This window comes from Sciurus carolinensis, chromosome 7 (genome assembly GCF_902686445.1).
Source record: "Sciurus carolinensis chromosome 7, mSciCar1.2, whole genome shotgun sequence".
Classification (NCBI taxonomy): Eukaryota; Metazoa; Chordata; class Mammalia; order Rodentia; family Sciuridae; genus Sciurus; species Sciurus carolinensis.
In genome coordinates this window covers 77,592,174-77,614,319 of record NC_062219.1, presented here as the reverse complement: position 1 = coordinate 77,614,319, position 22,146 = coordinate 77,592,174, and the positions used below count along the sequence as shown (strand labels likewise).

General features: G+C 36.0%; 1 protein-coding gene across 2 annotated transcripts in view; it reads left to right on the top strand.

The window, feature by feature from the left end:
• The window catches only part of LOC124988837 (cytochrome b5 reductase 4), a 101,218-nt gene that overhangs the window by 60,206 nt on the left and 18,866 nt on the right, over positions 1 to 22,146 (top strand). For both annotated transcript variants that reach the window (XM_047558620.1, XM_047558618.1), the window contains 5 exons: positions 343 to 400; positions 1,917 to 2,010; positions 4,166 to 4,198; positions 5,916 to 6,038; positions 21,728 to 21,868. In XM_047558620.1, coding sequence (XP_047414576.1) covers positions 343 to 400; positions 1,917 to 2,010; positions 4,166 to 4,198; positions 5,916 to 6,038; positions 21,728 to 21,868 — 449 coding nt within the window. The remainder of the gene's footprint in view (positions 1 to 342; positions 401 to 1,916; positions 2,011 to 4,165; positions 4,199 to 5,915; positions 6,039 to 21,727; positions 21,869 to 22,146) is intronic.

Genomic DNA, 22,146 nt, shown 5'->3' with positions numbered 1-22,146 from the left:
TGAAGGTAACATCATGCAGATTTCTTCATGCTCCTTAACAAAACATGTATTCTGTTATTACTCTGATAAAAGATTTTAGTAGGAAGATATGTAACCTTTCCACAAAAAGTGTTTTATTTGTGTTATTTTGTTTTCATTCAAATACATGGAAGCGTAGATACTTTAAATTTACAAATAATTGTCAGCTATATAATGAGGACTATGACATGTTAAGGTTACTGTTCATTTTAGAAAAAAGGTTAACCTAGAGAACTATATTTCTTGCTATAAATTTAATGATTTAATATGTTAATGTATATCATTATCAGTATGACTATTCATTATTTTCTTAATGTTTTACAGCTATGACTGGTTCCAAACAGATTCTTTAGTCACCATTGTCATATATACTAAACAAAAGGTAAAGATGTTTTTAAAATATCAGGGGAAAAATAAATACTTATGTTATACACATGTTATTAACATGTCATACACATGCTAGTCATGTGCCAAGTCCTTTTCTAGGCATTTGTCTTATATTAACTTATTTACTTCTTACAACTCTGTGAGGTGGATACTACTATTATCCCTATTTTACAAAGAAACAGAAAAAGATTAGTTTATCCAAAGTCACATAGTAGATGGCAGATCTAGAGTTTGGAATCTAGCAATCTGACTTCTGTCTGGCAAGTGTGTTCTTACTAGCCATGCTATAGCCTCTTAAAAAACTAAACTGGGAAGTGTTTTGTGTGCTTTTCTGTGATTTTTTTTTTAAGGTATGGATGACAAATGTGGATATTAGTTAAGTTCACTATAAGAATGAATTTCCTAAACATGCATTGGAATTAGTGAGATTTAGTGCTGTGGTTTTAGTTTAAAACCACTAATGGTATTGAGATGCCCATTTGAACTAAAGTTAGGAAGATAACTGGTTTACTGACACCTCTTTTGTATGAGGCATTGCCTGAGATGTCAGTAATCTAATAATGGGCTAGATGGATAGAGACCTAGCTTTCACAGGACTTAGAGTCCAGTTGGAAAATTGGATAAAAAAGCAGACAACTCAGAACATTTCCAAACATATCCTCTAACAACATTGAGGCTCCCAGATTTCACATTTGAGGAACCCTGTAGCTTTAAACATGAGTTCTGACAGCTAGGAATTTTAGAGAATTCACTCTACTTCTGTGGTAGCAGAACCACATCTGAGCCAGTGGGTCCTCTGACTCTTGCGGTAGCTGTGCCTGATAAAGCCAGGAGGACCAGAGACACAGCTTGCCTTGCCTCCTACTACTTCTCACTGTTGTCTCTTATCATGGTCTAAAACCAAGAGGGCAGGACCTAGGGAGGTCAGTATCCACTCCGAGTAGTATAGTAATGGGACATAGAGGGTAGATGGCTAAGGGAAAGGGAAAAGGGAAAATTTGTGCATGGAGTAATAAATTCAGTGTATGGTCAAATGATAGGAACCAAAATACCTTGCATCAAGCTATGTAAAAGTTAGAAACCTCTAAGAAATTTGCTAATGAACTTATTTTTTTTGATAAGCTAAGGTTGGGAAGTTATATACTTTGCCCAGCATCATAAAATACTGAAAAAATTAAAATGAACCCAAATATCTTGGTTGCTGGTCTGATTCTAATTTTTCATCGTTTGTTCAGCAAATATTTATTGAATATCTACTAGATGCCAAACAATACTCTAAAGATAGGTAGATATTAAACAGAAAATATATAAGTAAAATTGTGATATGTACTTTGAATGAAAAGAATTGGATTGTATGAAAAATAAAAAAAAAAAAACCCAGGAGTAGCATTTAGTGTAGAGATCTATAAAGTAGCACTAGGAGAACGTTCACTGATTACATTAAAAATAGAATTGTAGAAGTTTGGGAAAAATTAACTATTTATTCATTTTATTTTTTCTTTCTGTTAAAGGATATCAATTTAGACTCAATAATAGTTGATCATCAGAATGATTCCTTTAGAGCAGAAACAATTATCAAGGATTATTCATATCTTATACATGTTGGTAAGTACCTTATTATTATTAATGAGAACAGCTCCTTTAATTATGGCAATAACTTGTACTAGTCTAGGTAACTAATATTTAATCTACTGTAGTCATCTTGATTTGTCATTTTTGATAGATTTGTTTTTTTCCTTTTTAATTTTTATTTATTTATTTATTTTGATCCCAAGGATTAAACCCAGGGGGTGCTCAACCACGGAGCTGCATCTACAGTCCTTTTTTATTTTTTTATTTTGAGGCAGGGTCTCACTAAGTTGCTCAGGGCCTCACTGAATTACTGAGGCTACTTTAAATTTGTGATCCTCCTGTTTCAACCTCTGAAAGTGCTAGGATTATAAGCATGAACCACTGTGCCTGGCATATTATTTCTTTATGCTAATAAAAGTGCTAAGAAATAGCAGTGTGATCTCACCTTTACAAGTTTAAATAATTAGATGTGAACAGAATCGATATTTGTTGGCTTAGCTTTGGTGAATCTCTTGTTCTTGGCACCTACAGGTAAGTTTAGAAGCCTGTTGGTCACGTGCTCCTACTGAACATTCGTCACTAGGTGGCTCATTCCTTGCTAACTCTGCCTTGAGAAGTCAGCGAATGCAGCAAAATAGCCCAGACTGCAAGTTTGTATTGTGTCCCTCAGCTGCCTGTATCTTCATGGTCAAAGACCAACTGTACAATTCTAACTGACCCTTAAGGGAGAGCTTTAAACACACTAGACAAGTACATTAGTTATTATCACTGTCATGATTTCTCCTTAAGTAAAACCTTATGTTAGCATCTATTATTTTTCAAGAACTTTGTAATTTTATTCACACTGTAGCTAACAGTAGATCTAGCTGTTCATCCCTGGAGTGGCCCCAAGAGCAGTGGCAGGGAGTTTCTACAAGGGAGTGCCCCCCCCCACCTCCAAACTATCTCAAGATGGTGCTGGTTGGTGTTCCAAAGAAGCAGTCACTAATTGCCAGGGAGGTCCATGCAAACGTTTATTAGGGAAGCTTATGTACAGAGGGGGCTGTAGCATATCACTGAGGCTAACATTGAGAAAAGGATGTTTTGTCTAGGTATCTGCAGTGAGTGGGGTGGGTTATAGGGTTTATAAAAGCTCTTGGGGAATTTGGCTCAGCACTGGGGCTACTTTCTTTCAGTGTTTTTGACAACAGCCTTTTTCAGTGCCTTGGAATATTAGACCCTTCATAGGTTCTAGCCTACAGAAGAAAACATGTAGCTAGTTGGGGTCCCATAGCAGTCAAGGCACTTTGTATTATTTCTCAGTCAAGACAGATAAGTAGGGGGAACTCAGAGCCCCTACACTAGCACATACATAGAAAAAAAACAAACAAAAAATTTCAGTAAAAAATATGCAACCCTTTCAGGGAGCAGTGGCACACATCTGTAATCCCAGTGACTCAGAATGCTGAGGCAGGAGGATCACACGTTTGAGGTCAGCCTAGGCAGGTTAGTGAAACTCTGTCTCAAAATAGAAAGGGCTAGAGTATAGCTGAGTGATAGAACCCCTGGGTTCAGTCACCAGTACCATAAAAATAAATAAATAGGTAGAATAGATAGAAAGAAAGAAAGAAAAAATGAACTAACTAACTTTTGGTTGCCAGCACTGCATTGGAAAGAGTACAATAATGCAAAAATTTAAGTTTCAGAAAGCCATATTAACACAGTGAAATTTAGAACAGATACTTGTAAAAATATTTCTTGTATCTCCTCCTTCCAGAATGTAAATTCCATAAAGGTAAAGATTTTTCTCTTTTATTAACCGTTGTTTCCACAACACCTGGAAAGTGCTTGGTATACATAGATTTTCAAGAAAAAATTTTTTCAATAACTGAATGTATAGTCAGCTTTACAGAAAGCACTAAGAAAAGACAAGCCAAGCTAGATTTAGGCCTGGCCTGTGTCCGCATGTGCACATAAACACTGTAATGAGCATGCTTCAGTCAGATGTTGCCTTCCTGGTCTGCTCCCTTCTTGCTCTGTTGGATCGTCAGTATGTACCATGATTGTGTATTGTATCTTTCTTTTATTTTCTCAGAAAGTTTTTCTAGTTTTTAAGGATTTGAAATAGTAACATAAAATGATTTTATATAGTGTTCATAAACTGTATGAATTGACTTTGGATAGCTAAATATACTTTTTTTTATCCCAGGACTAAGCCATGAGATTCAGGAAGATTTTTCTGGTAAGCTATCAAAAATATGTATGTAAATGCAGAGAGACAAGAAAAAGAAAATTGCATTTGTCTTACTTTGCTTGTATATATTTTCACGTTACAAAATAAAGGTGTGATGTTGTTTGTACAAACACATATGCTAGTTTTAAAATAATACTCCTTCTGGTTTGTTCCCACCCCCCTTTCCATTCTTTATTCATTTCATCTCTATTTTTTCCTTTTTTTTCTCCTTAAAAAAATAATTCCTGTCTCCTTTCTATTCTTTCTTCCTCTTCTTTGCTATACTACTTATGTGTCACTCATAAAAATATTACTAGAACAGACAAATTTTTCTTACATGTATATAGTTAAATGGTTAATGTTGACAGAACATACTAAATTTCTAATATTGTTGCATATAAATGAGCAGTGTGAATTACCCAGCTGTTTAACAATGGAAGAAGCATAGTTTCAGGTTCCCAAGTACACTCATAGTACATTATACTGGTTCAGTGTCTCCTTTTTCCATATTACACAGTGAGCTCTATAAAATCAAAGAGCTTATTTTTATTTTGGTTAAGCTTCAAATTAGTAATCATTTAATTGAATCCATTTCACTAATCTATTTTAGAAAATTGTTAAATTGTTGCTGGGTTCCAAGTTTACAATGAGCAGAGACATTGCTTCTAAAGAAACATGAAATATGTTTAATATCTTTAAAAGTATGTTCATCTCATCAAGTTTAAATCAATGTATTTAGAAGTCTATTTTATTATTATATCCATATATTCTAAACTATCATTCAAAAACGAAATGTTTAATATCTTTAAAAGCATGTTCATCTCAAGTTTAAATCAATGTATATAGAATTCTGTTTTTATTATTATACCCATATTTTCTAAACTGTTGTCATTCAAAAATGAAATATGTTTAATATCTTTAAAAGCATGTTCATCTCATCAAGTTTAAATCAATATATATATATATATATATATATATATATATATATAGGTCTATTTTTATTATTATACCCATCTAGACTATTATCATTCAAAAAGAAAAAATATAATCTAAAAGGTTCTTACTTATCAAAGATTCACATGTACTTTATTAAATCTGTCCCATATTTACTGGGAACTTACTCTACTGAGGCTATTTTTGTTTTTAGGCTCAGCATTCTACTGAATTTACTCATAAGAACCCCTTAGGTTCCAACTAAGAAAAGTTAAAAGGAATAATTTAAACTCATTTTTGTGGATCCATTCAATGGTAACAGTATGTGTTTATCCTTATTGAAAAAAAAATTATTAATTTTAAACTGTGTTGATCAGCTGCTATGACTTTAAAAAAAATTTTTTTTTTAGTTGTAGATAGACATAATGCCTTTATCTTATTTATTTATTTTTATGTGGTGCTGAGGATCAAACTCAGTGCCTCAGACATGCAAGGCAAAGTATTCTACCACTGAGCCACAACCCCAGCCCCCTGCCATGACTTTTGAGCTTGTATGAAAACTAGCAATACTTACATTATTAGAAATCGCTCTGAATCTAAAATAAATTAAGCTGAATTTAACATCATATAGTGCATAAGCAATTTTTTATACATGAGCAAAATTTTATTTTTCCCACCAATAATCAGTGTCCTTATATAAGATCAGGACATTTTGACTGTTTGGGAAAGAGATTGGTTTTAATTAAAATCTTTTTAGTATCAGTTATACAACTGGAATTTATGTTCTTTTCAGTGAGAATTGTTGAGAATGTGGGAAAAATAGAGATTGTCTTAAAAAAGAGAGAGAATATGTCTTGGAAATGTCTTGGCCATCCCCTGGAGAAGCATAATTCACTTCTTCCAAAGAAAGATAGAGGTATGCTGTGCAATTATTTTATTATGCTAATGTTACATTCATGAAATTGTTGTAAGTGGCAGAATTGTACCAGAGTTTGGAAGGCTGCTTTGGGAAGAGCTAAAGAAGCCCTTATATCTCCCTCTAGGAAGTATAAAAGGGACATTACATCTGTAACCTTTTTGTTTTGGTTTTGTTTTTTCCATAGAAGTTAAATTTCATACTCTACTACATAATGTTCAGGTCTAACCAAATCATTAAGTGATGGTATGTTGAATGAAGATGTCCATTTTTGCTTAGACTTTCAAGCATTTTTTCCTTCAGGGCTTTTTTAAAAATAAAAGATGCTAAAACAAGTTTATTTTTATGCCATGTATGTACATCTGATTTTGATTTTTTTTCTGTTGAAGACATTTTATTTATATGTATATATATAAATAAATAAATATATTATTTTATTTTTTATTTTGAGCCCATTTTATTTTTTGTTTTGAGAAAGGATCTTGCTAAGTTGTGTAGGGCCTTTTTAGTTGCTGAGGCTGGTCTCAAGCTTGCAATCCTCCTGTCTCAGCCTCTTGGGTCATGGGATTATAGGCATGCACTGCCACAGGTGGCTAGATTTTTCTGTTCAAGCAAAGTGATTTTTCAGTTTACTCTGAAAGGGTGATGCCATTTGTTTCCTTTGTATTTAAAAGCTTTTTCTTTCAGTGTAACATATATTTATATACATTTACACACACACACACACACACACACACAGAGAGAGAGAGGTAAAGAGTGCATATATTTTTTCTTAGGAAATTGGTAGTATTTGCTCCTTGTTCTAAGTATCTTGAAATTTCACAATAATATGCCATATGTGGATCTATTTTTATCCTTCACTGCTGGGTGTTCATTCTTTGGGCTAATCTTTTCATTAAGGAAAAATTAAGACCTTAGTTCTAGAAAAATATCATTAATCTTTTTTCTTCCCTCCTTGTTCAACTTTTGCTTTCTAGACATATTACTGTATTAAAACTCTTAACCAGTCTTCTGATTATCTTTTCTCTCTTATTTTCAGTTTTGTCCTTTTACTCTACTTTTTGGGGAGTTTCCTTCAGCTTTAAATGGTCTTCTAGCTCTTTAAGTTACTCAGTTTTAACTTCTAAGAACTCTTTATTTCTGTTGCTTTGTGTTAGTATCCTGTTCTTATTAGCCTCTCTTAATCTTTTTAAGAATTATTGAGTGTTTTAGAGGGTTTTTTTTTTTTTTTTTCCACCCCTGTGTAACCTCTGTGTCCTGCAGTTTTGTTTGCTGTTGTGTCTTTTTTTGATGCCTTTATATTAAACGCTTGGAATGTTTGCTAATCCTTAACTATCTGCTTATATTTCATGTTGGCAAAGATCATTATATAACAAATACCCAATCCAGAGGCCCTGCGTTTTACCTTCTCTAGTGAGTAGACTTCTCATAATTTGCCAGGATGGAAGAGGTTCAGTTATATGGCTCTGCTAAGTAGGCGAGGACTTCAGGGAGGTGGGGGAGCCTTCCAGCTTCCTTCATCCAGATAGTGGTTTCAGCTTCATCTTGGTTCTGTTTCCAGAGGTGTTTGATCCTGCTGATTTCTCAGTCTTAAAGGAATTTTATATTAAAATGGGTTAGTTTTGGGCTTTCTATACTTCTCATTTAGGATTCAGCTTTCTGAGGTCTGCTGAGTCAATTACCAATCATCTCTTTGCCTTGTCAGCTCCTGAGATTTGTTATTTTCTTCCTTTATTTCTATTCTTTTGGTTCTTGTAGGCTTATGCCTTAAAAACAACCAAACACTTGTATACAACCTTTTTGCTGGTAGTTAAGGGGTTTAAAGGAACTAACTACATATACTCAGTTTACCATCTTTATAATATTTAAAATTATTATAAATATTTTAAATTATTATAAATATTTTAAATTATTATATGAGCTAGGGTAAACCTAATTGTTTTTCCTACTCTCACCACTCAACACAGAACATTTCTGGTCACCACAATGTGTGAGGGTTTCTCTCTACCAACAGCCAATTCTCCAGTGACACTAACTGGGTATCCTATAATCTAACTCAATTCTGATACTAACGGAAGTTAGTGCATACCCAGCAGGTTAAGGGCTTAGTCCCACAAGACTGCTCCTTACTTCTGATCTCAGTTACAAGCCCCAGATTGTAGTCTGTGCTTCTGACCAATCGCCTATAAATTAGGATTCTCATTACCCTGCCCTTGGTTCAAAAAATTGCTAGGACGCCCCATAGAACTCATACTTACTTATGTTTAGCAATTTATCAAAAAGGATATTACAAAGAATATAGGTAATTTATAATTTGCCAAATGAAAGAAAGACAGATAAACAAGGTTTGTGAGAATGGGAATGGATCTTCCATGCCCTCTAAGAACACACCACCTTTCAGGCACCTCCATGTTTTCAGTCATCTAGAAGCTCTCTAGACTCTCTTTGTGTTTCTATGGAAGCTTCATTTCATAGGCATGATTAATTCTATCATTGGCATTTAGTGTTCAACTCAACCTTTAGCCTTTCTGGAGATTTAGGGGACTGGGGCTGGAAGTTCCAACTCTAATCACATAGTGGGTTTCCCAGCAACTAGCCTTCATCTTAAGATAATCCAGGAGTCTACCAAGAGTCACCTCATTAAAACAAAAGATGCTCTTATCACCCGGGAAATCTCAGGGACTTAGAAAATCCATTTCAGGCATACCCATCAGTCAGGAAGTTATAAAGATTTTAGTAATTCTGCCAGGAAGTGGTGTCAGTGTGGGAAATTATTTTTCCCTGGAGAAAAGAAAACGTACACAAACCTGAGATTGAAGAATACTTTTATAAAGAAACAAACCAACAGTGCAAGTTACATAATACAGACTAACATATTTTGAACTAGCTTGAATGACTACCTAAAGGAGGTAAATTTCAAGAGTTTTGAAAGTAAGGTCTGTGGCTTTCAAAAATATGAAAAATTATGAAGGACTTTCCAGGTCTAGCAACAGATCATTATTGGACACATATTATGCCAGGTATTGTGTAGATTGTAGAGAAAAGTATAAGCAGGGGGAAGAAAAATGTAAATAGAATAATTTTACCAGGGCAGGAAGTCTGAATTTTGTGGTATTAATCAGAGAGGAAGAGGGGACAGTGGAGGACATAGCATGATCTAGAAGATCAGAAAAGAATAGGAAGGGGACAGTGAAAATGAAAAGAGATACTATTAGAAGGAAATCTCATGCCCTGAAATTATCTGACTTATGTAGTGATTGAAAAATCCTGGCAAACCAAATAAAAACCAAGTCCCCAAAAAATAAATAGTACTGAAAACAGACATTGACCTCCATTTGGAAAATAGAATGACTATTACTCAAGTATTCTTCTCAATGATTTCCTGAGGCTATCCATGAACTCTTCAATTGCTGCTATAAAATTCTTCTTTAATCCTGAACTACCATTAAAAAAAAAAAAAAGTAAGCAAGGAATCTGTTCCTTTCTTGTGTGACATTGGAACCATGGAAGTATTTTTCAGTAAGGTAGGATTTTGCTTTTGAAAATGACTTTGAGTGTAGGTGATATTTCTGTTTGAAGTAGCAAAGATAATTTCTTCTTCCTCCTTTCCCTTCCTTAAGTCATGGAAAAGTTGTAGATTATTTTATTTGCTAACAAAACTAAATAACTGCATCATTACAGTACTAGAATTAACTTCCTATTAGGACCCTCAAACATTTATAACCCATGATGTAGTTCTTAGGATTTTAATATGTATAACTAAAATGATTTACTTTAAAAGATCAATACGCTGACTTCATCTTACTAAAGTTTCTTAAGCTAAAAGAGTTGAAATTAGAAAACAAGCATATAAATTGAAAACATTTAATATTGGAAAACAAGCATATAAATTGAAAACATTTAATAATGTCTTCTCATAACAAATGTAGTATTTATTTTCATGAAAGATTCTTCAATCAGAAGAAAAATTACTATTTCCTTTTTTTACCTTTAATCCAAATGTAATAGGTATATATTAAATTGGACTAATGGAATCAGACTACCATTTATAATGCTTTCAATTATTTTTTTTTCTCAACAGAGATAAAAATTAAGAGTGAGCAGGTGTGTGTGTGAGAGCGAGGTGGTAGGAGGAAAGAGCTAAGGAACCTGTAAAGGGTCAGAAATTAGTAGAGTTTGGGTTGCTATTTCTATATCCAGTGTAACAATTTGCTATTGCTTTTAACATGGAGACTGATTACCAAAGGTACTTTTAAAGATTCAAACAACATAGTGAATTAACCTTAGGAGAAAAAATTACTTTTTAAAATTGTGTCATAATTTTGATATGTCAACATTTATATGCCTTCGTTTATATGTACACATACACACACTTACACAGTCTGTAACTATCTTTTGTTGTTTTTTATTTGTTGGCTTTGTTTTTATGGTACTGAGGATTGAGCCCAGGGACACTATGACTGAGCTACATCCCAGAATTCCCCTTTCAAATTGTTTTCGAGACAGGTTCTCACTTTAAAGTTTTTAGATCAGTCTTGAAATTGTGATCCTCCTGCTTCAACCTCCCAAATTTCTGGGATTACAAGAATGTGTCTTTGTGCCTGGCTGTAACTGTCTTTAAATTCAAGTTGGACCATCTGAAGTTGCTTATATTTAACAATTTTTTTACCTAGAAAAATGGCAGTTTGAGGTTGTTTGACCTGTACTATCATCAGGGCTTCTTAGCTGCTGACATCACACATACATGCACACACACAGTGGAGTACTGTCTGTACTGTTAAGTACTTGTGCTTTTTTACACACCGCAAGCAGTCATTTAACTCAGACTTTCTGTAGGGTATGTGTTCTTGGAAGTAAGCTGCTTGTCCTGACAATAAACAGATGTTTTGCAGGTATCGAAAGAACCACTCTCTAGACCCATGAGTATCCATGTCTCTTTGTTACCATGAGAAAACATTCATAATCACTAGAAATTAATAAATTTTGTGAATAACAGATAAAAATTTCATTGTGCTTTATTCTATCCTTAAATTGCCTACTTTGTCCAGCTGTCACAAAGTTGTTACTTGCACAGTAACTGTAAGATATTTTGGCATCTTGTTAGCATAATTTTATTTCTATTACAATTGCCTGAATAAGAAATCTGAAGAAACACAAAGTAAATGAGGCAGTCTGTAATTGAGGAAGAAATTCTCTACTGTATTAAAACATGAAATAGGAGAAGTTTAAAAACTTAGAATTCAAATGGTTGAAGCACTTTGGTATATAACGTTGGCAGAATTAGTAGTTATGGAACATAAGAGGATAGGCATAGAGATTATCAAATTTAGTGACAGTCTTGCCAAATGGTTTTGTTGTCCAAGGGCTCTGCTGAATCCATTCAGCAGAGAAAGCTGAGAAAGCAGCTTTCTTTCTTCTAGTTTAAGGCTAATGTTTAATTCTACATTATTCTTATTTTGAAAGATTCAGCTTATATCAGTTCACTTGCAGTAGTATAATATCTTCATACATTTTAGGGGTATTTTTAACAAAACTAGTTAAAACAAAAAGGAATCTATACTTTATTGTCAATTTAATAATACTACTTAAAAATCATATATGTAAATTCTTAATCTTTGAGCATTCTACTTTATCATGTTTTACCCCAGCATATAAATAGACATGCCTTTAATATTATCAACCCTAGTATTTAAAGATATAGGTTGTGAGTATATTCATACACACACACACACACACACATATACAAACACAAACACACACAAATATGTGGTTTGGGTGAGGATAATAAAACTATACCACTGGACATTAAGTAGAAGTCTTAGTGAAAATGCTGAATAATTAACCAAAGTACATGCAGCTATCTAGTATAAAAAATATGTAGTATTTCAAACTGCTTTTCTTTAATGTAGGAAGGTATCCTAATGACTTAATTTCAGTTATTTTATTGGTATTCAAAATGCTTTTTTTTTTTTTTTTTTTTTAATTTATTTATTTATTTTTTTTACGTTTACATAGGGTAATGATGTTTATTATATTTTTCCCCTCCCCCCCACCCCTCCCACCCCTCCCACCCCTCCCACCCCTCTTTTCCCTCTACACAGTCCTTCTTTCCTTCATTCTTACCGCTCTCCTTAGCCTAACTCTAAACCTAACCCTAAACCTAATGCTAGCCCCTCCCACCCCCCATTATATGTCCTCATCCGCTTATCAGCGAGATCATTTGTCCTTTAGTTTTTTGAGATTGGCTTATCTCACTTAGCATGATATTCTCCAATTTCGACCATTTGCCTACAAATGCCATAATTTTATCATTCTTCATTGCGGAGTAATATTCCATTGTATAAATATGCCACAGTTTCTTTATCCATTCATCAACTGAAGGGCATCTAGGTTGGTTCCACAATCTGGCTATGGTGAATTGAGCAGCAATGAACATTGATGTGGCTGTATCTCTGTAGTATGCTGATTTTAAGTCCTTTGGGTATAGGCCAAGGAGTGGGATAGCTGGGTCAAATGGTGTTTCCATTCCAAGCTTTCTGAGGAATCTCCACACTGCTTTCCAGAGTGGTTGCACTAATTTGCAACCCCACCAGCAATGTATGAGTGTTCCTTTTTCACCACATCCTCGCCAACACCTATTGTTGCTTGTATTCTTGATAATCGCCATTCTAATTGGGGTGAGATGAAATCTTAGGGTGGTTTTGATTTGCATTTCCCTTATTACTAGGGATGTTGAACATTTTTTCATATATCTGGTGATTACTTGTACATCTTCTTCTGTGAAGTGTCTGTTCATTTCCTTAGCCCATTTGTTGATTGGATTATTTGTATTCTTCGTGTAGAGTTTTTTGAGTTCTTTATAGATTCTGGAAATTAGCGCTCTATCTGAGGTATGGTTGGCAAAGATATTCTCCCACTCTGTAGGCTCTCTCTTCACATTTCTGATAGTTTCCTTTGCTGAGAGAAAGCTTTTTAGTTTGAATCTATCCCAGTTGTTTATTCTTGCTTTTATTTCTTGTGCTATGGGAGTCCTGTTAAGGAAATCTGATCCTGAGCCAACAAGTTGAAGATTTGGACCTACTTTTTCTTCTATAAGATGCAGGGTCTCTGGTCTGATTCCGAGGTCCTTGATCCATTTTGAGTTGAGTTTTGTGTAGGGTGAGAGATAGGGGTTTAGTTTCATTCTATTGCATATAGTTTTCCAGTTTTCCCAGCACCATTTGTTGAAGAGGCTATCATTTCTCCATTGCATATTGTTGGAACCTTTGTCTAGTATGAGAAAATTGTATTTATTTGGGTTTGTGTCCATGTCCTCTATTCTGTACCATTGATCTACCTGTCTATTTTGGTACCAATACCATGCCGTTTTTGTTACTATTGCTTTGTAGTAGAGTTGAAGATCTGGTATTGCAATACCCCCTGCTTCGCTCTTGCTACTGAGGATTGCTTTAGCTATTCTAGGTTTTTTATTCTTCCAGATGAATTTCATAATTGCTTGCTCTATTTCTGCGAGGTACATCATTGGGATTTTAATTGGAATTGCATTGAATCTGTATAGAACTTTAGGTAGTATAGCCATTTTGATGATATTAATTCTGCCTATCCAGGAACATGGGAGATCTTTCCATCTTCTAAGGTTTTCTTGAATTTCTTTCTTTAGTGTTCTGTAGTTCTCATTGTAGAGGTCTTTCACCTCTTTTGTGAGATTGATTCCCAAGTATTTTATTTTTTTCGATGCTATTGTGAATGGAGTAGTTTTCCTAATTTCTCTTTCTGAAGATTCATCACTTATGTATAAAAATGCATTGGATTTATGAGCATTGATCTTGTAACCTGCTACTTTACTGAATTCACTTATGAGTTCTAAAAGTTTTCTGGTGGAATTTCCAGGTTCCTCTAAATATATAATCATGTCATCAGCGAACAGGGATAGTTTGAGTTCTTCTTTTCCTATTCGTATCCCTTTAATTTCTTTGGTTTGTCTGATTGCTCTGGCTAGAGTCTCAAGGACGATGTTGAATAGAAGCGGTGAAAGAGGGCATCCCTGCCTTGTTCCAGTTTTTAGGGGGAACGCTTTCAGTTTTTCACCATTTAGAATGATATTAGCCATGGGCTTAGCGTAGATGGCCTTTATAATGTTTAGGAATGTTCCCATTACCCCAATTTTTTCTAGTGTTTTGAGCATGAAGGGATGCTGTATTTTATCAAATGCTTTTTCTGCATCTATTGAAATAATCATGTGATTCTTAACTTTAAGTCTGTTGATATGGTGAATGACATTTATTGATTTCCGAATGTTGAACCAACCTTGCATCCCTGGGATAAAACCCACTTGATCGTGGTGCACTATCTTTTTAATATATATTTGTATGCGATTTGCTAAAATTTTGTTGAGAATTTTTGCATCGATGTTCATTAAGGATATTGGTCTGAAATTTTCTTTCCTTGATGTGTCTCTGTCTGGTTTAGGTATCAGGGTGATATTGGCTTCCTAGAACGAGTTTGGGAGGGTTCCCTCCTCTTCTATTTCATGGAATAGTTTGAGGAGTATTGGAATGAGCTCTTTTTTAAAGGTTTTATAGAACTCGGCTGAGAACCCATCTGGTCCTGGACTTTTCTTTGTTGGTAGGCTTTTGATGACCTCTTCTATTTCATTGCTTGAAATTGGTTTATTTAAGTTGTGTATGTCCTCCTCGTTCAGTTTAGGTAGTTCATATGTCTCTAGAAATTTGTTGATGTCTTCAAGGTTTTCTGTTTTGTTGGAGTATAGATTTTCGAAATAGCTTCTAATTATGTTTTGTATTTCACTCGTGTCTGTTGTGATGTTTCCTTGTTCATTCCGAATTTTAGTAATTTGAGTTTTCTCCCTCTTTCTCTTTGTTAGTGTGGCTAAGGGTTTATCAATTTTATTTATTTTTTCAAAGAACCAACTATTTATTTTATTAATTTTTCCGATTGTTTCTTTTGTTTCGATTTCGTTGATTTCGGCTCTGATTTTAACTATTTCCTGTCTTCTACTACTTTTGGTATTGGTCTGCTCTTCTTTTTCTAGTGCTTTGAGCTGCAGTGTTAACTCGTTTATTTGTTGATTTCTACTTCTTTTTTTGAATGCACCCCATGAAATAAATCTTCCTCTAAGTACTGCTTTCATAGTGTCCCAGAGATTTTGATATGATGTGTCTTTGTTCTCGTTTACTTCTAAGAATTTTTTTATTTCCCTCCTGATGTCTTCTGTTATCCATTCATCATATAATAGTGTATTATTTAGTCTCCAGGTATTGGAGAAGTTTCTGTTTTTTATTCTGTCATTTATTTCTAATTTCAATCCATTATGATCTGATAGAGTACAAGGTAGTATCTCTATCTTCTTGTATTTACTAACAGTAGCTTTGTGGCATAAAATATGGTCTATTTTAGAGAAGGATCCATGTGCTGCTGAGAAGAAAGTGTATTCATTCTTTGTTGGATGGTATATTCTATATATGTCCGTTAAGTCTAAATTGCTGATTGTGTTGTTGAGATCTATAGTTTCTTTATTCAATTTTTGTTTGGACGATCTATCCAGTGGTGAGAGAGGTGTGTTAAAATCGCCTAGTATTATTGTGTTGTGGTCTATTTGATTTCTGGAATTGAGAAGGATTTGTTTGACGTACGTGGATGAGCCAATGTTCGGGGCATAGATATTTATGATTGTTATGTCTTGCTGATTTATGCTTCCCTTAAGCAGCATGTAATGTCCTTCTTTATCCCTTCTGACTAGTTTTGGTTTGAAGTCCACATTATCTGAGATGAGGATGGATACTCCAGCTTTTTGCTGTGTCCGTGTGCATGGTATGTTTTTCCCCATCCTTTCACCTTTAGTCTATGGGTGTCTCTTTCTATGAGATGTGTCTCTTGCAGGCAGCATATTGTTGGATTTTTCTTTTTAATCCAATCTGCCAGTCTGTGTCTTTTGATTGATGAATTCAGGCCATTAACATTCAGGGTTATTATTGTGATATGATTTGTATTCCCAGTCAATTGACTCATATTTGTTTTTGACATGATTTGGTTTCTCCTTTATTTGGCTATTCCTTTAGGCTAGCGCCTCCTGTTGCTGATTTGCATCGTTGTTTTTCATCTCTTCCTCATGGAATATTTTGCTGAGAATGTTCTGTAATGCTGGCTTTCTTTTTGTAAATTCCTTTAGCTTCTGTTTATCATGGAAGGATCTTATTTCATCGTCAAATTTGAAGGTAAGTTTTGCTGGGTATAAGATTCTTGGTTGGCATCCATTTTCTTTCAGGGCTTGGTATATGTTGTTCCAGGCCCTTCTAGCTTTTAGGGTCTGGATTGAAAAATCTGCTGATATTCTTATTGGTTTCCCTCTGAATGTAATTTGATTCTTTTCTCTCGCGGCCTTTAAAATTCTGTCTTTATTTTGTATGTTAGGTATTTTCATAATAATGTGCCTTGGTGTGGGTCTGTTGTAATTTTGTATGTTTGGAGTTCTATAAGCCTCTTGTACTTGGTTTTCCATTTCGTTCTTCAGATTTGGGAAATTTTCTGTTATTATTTCATTGAATAGATTGTTCATTCCTTTGGTTTGTTTCTCTAAGCCTTCCTCAATCCCAATAATTCTCAAATTTGACCTTTTCATGATATCCCATAGTTCTTGGAGATTCTGTTCATGATTTCTTACCATCTTCTCTGTTTGTTCCACTTTGTTTTCAAGGTTAAATATTTTGTCTTCAATGTCTGAGGTTCTGTCTTCCAGGTGTTCTATCCTATTGGTTATGCTTTCTATGGAGTTTTTAACTTGGTTTATTGTTTCCTTCATTTCAAGGATTTCAGTTTGGTTTTTTTTCAGTATCTCTAACTCTTTATTGAAATGATCTCTTGCTTCCCGTATTTGGTCTTTTAACTGTTGATTGGTGCGATCATTTAATGCCTGCATTTGCTCTTTCATCTCCTCCTTCAATGCCTGCATTTGCTCTTTCATCTCCTCATTAGCTTCCCTGATCGTTTTAATTACGTACATTCTGAACTCCCTTTCTGACATTTCTTCTGCTCTGCTGTCATTGGGTTTTATTGATGTAGTATCTAGGTTTGTTTGGGACATTTTCTTCCCTTGTTTTCTCATAATGGTCAGTTGTCAGTGGGACCCTGAGATATTGCAGTTTTCCACTATTGGCTTATAGTGTCCCAGTAGATTTGCAGTGTATCACCTCCCAGCCTTCAGTAGCCTGATGTCTTGGAGGAATCTGATAAAGCAGCTCATTCGAAGAATACTGCCCCTAGCCCCTACTGGTTCCACGTTTTGGAACTGGCTCTGTGCGGAAATGCTCTCACTGTGGGCCTGCACCGTGCAGCTGGCCGTGTGGGAAGAGCCCACTGCCGGAGTGTGGAAGACTACCTTGGGAAGACTCAAGCTGCCCTGCCCGGCTCTGCTAAGCCACCTCTATCTGGGCCTGCCACCCGGGCTGAGCTTTACCCAGTGGGCAGACTCACCCGTGGCTCCACTTCAGTCCGAGTCTCTCAATGCCTCCCCTTCTTAACTCCTGGGTTCTGGAGCGACCGGGGGTGCAGTCTCCCTCTAGGCCGCCATCTTGGATCGCCCCGTGAAGAGAGCCCGCAGCCGGAGTAGGCAGAGCCGCCTGAAGAGGTTTCCGGCTGCCCTGACCTTATCCCTGAGGCTGACTGCAGATCGAGGCTCTCCGCTGGTTCTTTGCAGGAGTACACTGCACTGCAGGGGCTCCGGGACTCGGAGCGTGCTCTGTTCAGACAGGCTCTCACTAGCGGGCCAGTTCCGTTCCGAGAACCTGGAGAAGCTGGCTGTGTGGGCGGGGCCCACCGCCGGAGTGCGCAGGACTGCCTGTGGATGACTCTAGCTGCCCTGCCCGGCTCCGATAAGCCACCTCTATCTGGGCCTGCCACCCGGGCCGAGCTTTACCCAGTGGGCAGACTCACCCGTGGCTCCACTTCAGTCCGAGTCTCTCAATGCCTCCCCTTCTTAACTCCTGGGTTCTGGAGCGACCGGGGGTGCAGTCTCCCTCTAGGCCGCCATCTTGGATCGCCCCGTGAAGAGAGCCCGCAGCCGGAGTGGGCAGTGCCGCCTGAAGAGGTCTCCTGCTGCCCTGCCCTTATCCCTGAGGCTGACTGCAGATCGAGGCTCTCCGCTGGTTCTTTGCAGGAGTACACTGCACTGCAGGGGCTCCGGGACTCGGAGCGTGCTCTGTTCAGACAGGCTCTCACTAGCCGGCCAGTTCCGTTCCGAGAACCTGGAGAAGCTGGCTGTGTGGGCGGGGCCCACCGCCGGAGTGCGCAGGACTGCCTGTGGATGACTCTAGCTGCCCTGCCCGGCTCCGATAAGCCACCTCTATCTGGGCCTGCCACCCGGGCCGAGCTTTACCCAGTGGGCAGACTCACCCGTGGCTCCACTTCAGTCCGAGTCTCTCAATGCCTCCCCTTCTTAACTCCTGGGTTCTGGAGCGACCGGGGGTGCAGTCTCCCTCTAGGCCGCCATCTTGGATCGCCCCCGGTATTCAAAATGTTAATGAACATTTGTAACATTCTTAAATATAGTTTATTCTCAGATGTTCTGAACATCTTCCCTGCTCTCAAGGTCACTACTCATAAACATCCTTGTCTTAGAAGAAAGAGTTAGCAAGGAGAAATTGTCCTGACTTCTGGCCTGTCAAAACTTCTAAATAGAATGCCTTTTGTATTGACCTTGGGCAAGCTTTTTAACATATGTAAGCCTGTTTCCAGTAGGAAAAATAAGAGTGACTAAATACTTTAAAGGTTTACTGAGCTCAAGGAGACCTTGACTTAAGGCATTGTAGACCTAGTCCAGTGTTGTTTATGTTCTTTCTCCCACTGAAGACTTTGCCTGTATTTTCTGTTTTGGTGTTGTGAAATCCTGTTTTTTAGAAGGGAAACTATAGGGTTTTTTCAACATTAAGAAAAGAGTATGCCCCAATTATCATATTATCCTCAGTATTTCAATGTTTCCCTGAGTATCTCAATATAATATGTATTTTATTAAAAGAAATTTAAAAAGAACTAGCATCAAAGGGCAATGAGCACAAAACCTACTTTGAGAAATGGGTAGCAAATAAAGTTTCATGGAAACATGTGATTTCTGTCAGTCTCAAAGCCATAGATAGAAATTAACGATACTACTATGCTCAGTTGTGCGCATTTAAAATCAAAATAAATCCTAAAGTTCTGGCAGATGTTACTGAAAATAAAGATGTATTTTCCCCCATACAATTAAAAAAAAAATTTAATAAATCTGGGGTGAAGTTTTTTTTTTTGTTTTGTGCTTTTGTTTTACTGTATTATATTTGTATTGTTCATTTTCATGTATAATATTTTGTGTTTACAAAGTCAAATACCTAACTAAAGCAGTCAGCACCACCTGCTTTATTCTGTGCGTCCCTCATACACTGCTGTGCCCAGCTGGCTGTGCTGTTTTGCTCCTCAGTACAAATGAAAGATGAAAACTTTTAAAATTTTCTTTAAAGTTGTAGAAACTGTAGTTAGAATGTTCTTTTGAAGTTATGTCAGCTTTTTATAGGTAAAAGGTTGAGGTTTTGTTGCAAGAATGCTGTGTCAGCTCTCTAAAAATTCAGTAAATTACTATAACCCAGGATTTCCTGGTGTTTTCAGTATAGTTGTAGAGATGCATACTTACTGCAGCAAATCCTTTCTTTCAATTATCAAGTCAATTTCTAGAGTAGAAATTGTCAAGTCAAAAGACAAACAGTTTCATCCAGTAATAGAATTGTCAGAAAGACATATACTAGATTTGATTAGGAAAAAGTATTGCAGCCCTCAGACCTGGAAAAGAGATGCACCTGCCCTGGGGTTCCATGTGACTATCCTTCAGCCCCTTCCCATGGGGTATACAAGGCTAAGATGTGGCCACCTCTTTCCTTCAGCGCCATGTTCTCATTATCTGAATCTTTGAAATTCATTGTTCAAATGGCCCCAAATACATTTCTATCCAGGGAGAGCGCAGGGCTGTTTGTGGGTAAAGCTAGTGGATGAGCTTGAACCTATGGGCTAATGTGGAAGGCCCCACTCTTTGTCAGATAGAAACAAAGGTGAGAAAAGAGAAGAGGAGGAGGCAGGTGGAGGAGGTACAAGTCTTTCTCTGCCACCTCACTGTGTGATGGTCTGAGGAGTTTAAGAACCCTGAATTTGAACCCAGGCTAGGACATTATGAGGGTATATCTTTCAAGATGCAACCTAGACAATTCTGTATTTGACAGTTATTTGTCTGATTTATAATTGTTAACTATTTAGACATATAGCATGAAAGTCTTTGGTCATAGTTTCTTCTTGGGTCCCAGGAAGGGTCTGAAGAAAGGAATAGGGAGATCATTTGAACTTTCATTTCTTCTTGTGGGTGGACCTCATCTTTTGACTCTATGGTTAGTCCAGTACTGGTTGGACCTTCCAGGATATCTTTAGGACAGTGCTTTATTGTAGCTATAATCTATACAAGCCTGGCACCAGAGTGAGGTGCCCTGAAGTGTTGCCCCCTGTTTTTTGATGTGCACCGGTATACTCCAAACGTAAGTACTTCCTGAGCTACCATGGCAACAAGTGAAAAGATTCCATTACTGGGATGTCTGGGAGTCATAGTAAAAGGGGAGTTTGACTCAACTGTGGATGAAATTATTTCTTAGAATTATTTTTGTTTTCCACTAACCATTGATTGTTAGCTATTGCACTTTTACTTCCTAACCTCCTAAGATCTGGAGTAAATCTTTCTGTACCTATTTAAATATTTGGGGGGTAAGAGGTAGGGTGGAAGAATATGAGAATAGGGATAAGAAATGTATTATCAAGACTAATTCTTTCACATCTTCATAATGTCGTTTTATGAGAGAGGAAATAAGCAGGTCAAGATCATCAGTCTATTCTGGTATATTATTTATGTCCAAAAGAGGATTTACAAGTGAAATTATTAATGCTTTGAGAATTACTTCTGTAATAAAATTCTTCTAATATAAATGATATTCTTTTGCTCAGTATATGAATAATTTTTCTGAACTTAGGATATTAATTTCAAATATTTTTAGAATTTATAGAAGTACTTGATTCCTTTTATTGAAATCAATGTATATTGGTACTACAAACCTAGCATGTATGTTTGTACTTCAATTAATTTTTAGACACCAAACTTATAATCTTTAAGCATAAAAGTTTTTTTAATCACTTTGACAGTTAAAGATGTCCTCTAAAATTCATATACATATGTATTACAAATAAACAAACTGAAACACAAGAATGTGTATTTTTCTTACCTTTATCAAAGAGATATTTCTAAAATTGCTTATTAGTGTTAATGCTGTTAAATACTTAAGTTTCAAAACTTTTCCATTGTGTAAAAGATTTTAGAATGTAAATGTGTTCATTTTCAAATATTTTTGACATATGCAATTTTTATACTTGTAAATATAAGGCCTAAAAGATAAAATTATTTAAAAAGTAAATTTAAGATGAAATAAATATAGTTTTAGAAAGTATATCTCTCAGAAAATAAAAAGAAAAAATCCTTATAATACTGAGGAATATTTAAATGTATAGGGTATTAGTGGAATTAAAGCTTTCTCGGGAGAACTGAATATGTGCTTTTATTTATCAGTCTAGTATTATTAATTTATGTAGCAGTAAAAGAATGCTTTGCCTTCTAGGTTCATATTACAGACAATGCCAGTTAATTTCCAAGGAAGACATTACTCATGATACAAAACTTTTCTGTTTGATGCTTCCACCAAGCACTCATCTTCAGGTGCCAATTGGGCAACATGTTTACCTCAAGCTAACTATTACAGGTAAGGCAAATAGAAGCTTTGGGGAAACATTGTCTTCTTTCATTACCAGGTCAAAATCATTCTAATCTATTTCCAAAGCAGTCATTTAAGTTATTGATAAATGTTTCTGGGTAGCTGAATTTCATGTTAGCCTGCATCTAGGTGTGTGGATATAGTTTTCTACATATTGGAACTAGAGTGTTCCACATTATCATGTGGAACAAAGAAATTGAAAAGTAATTACTCCTAGTCAGAGATAGGGTTCCATCAACATTGTCATTTATTAGTAACAAACTCTA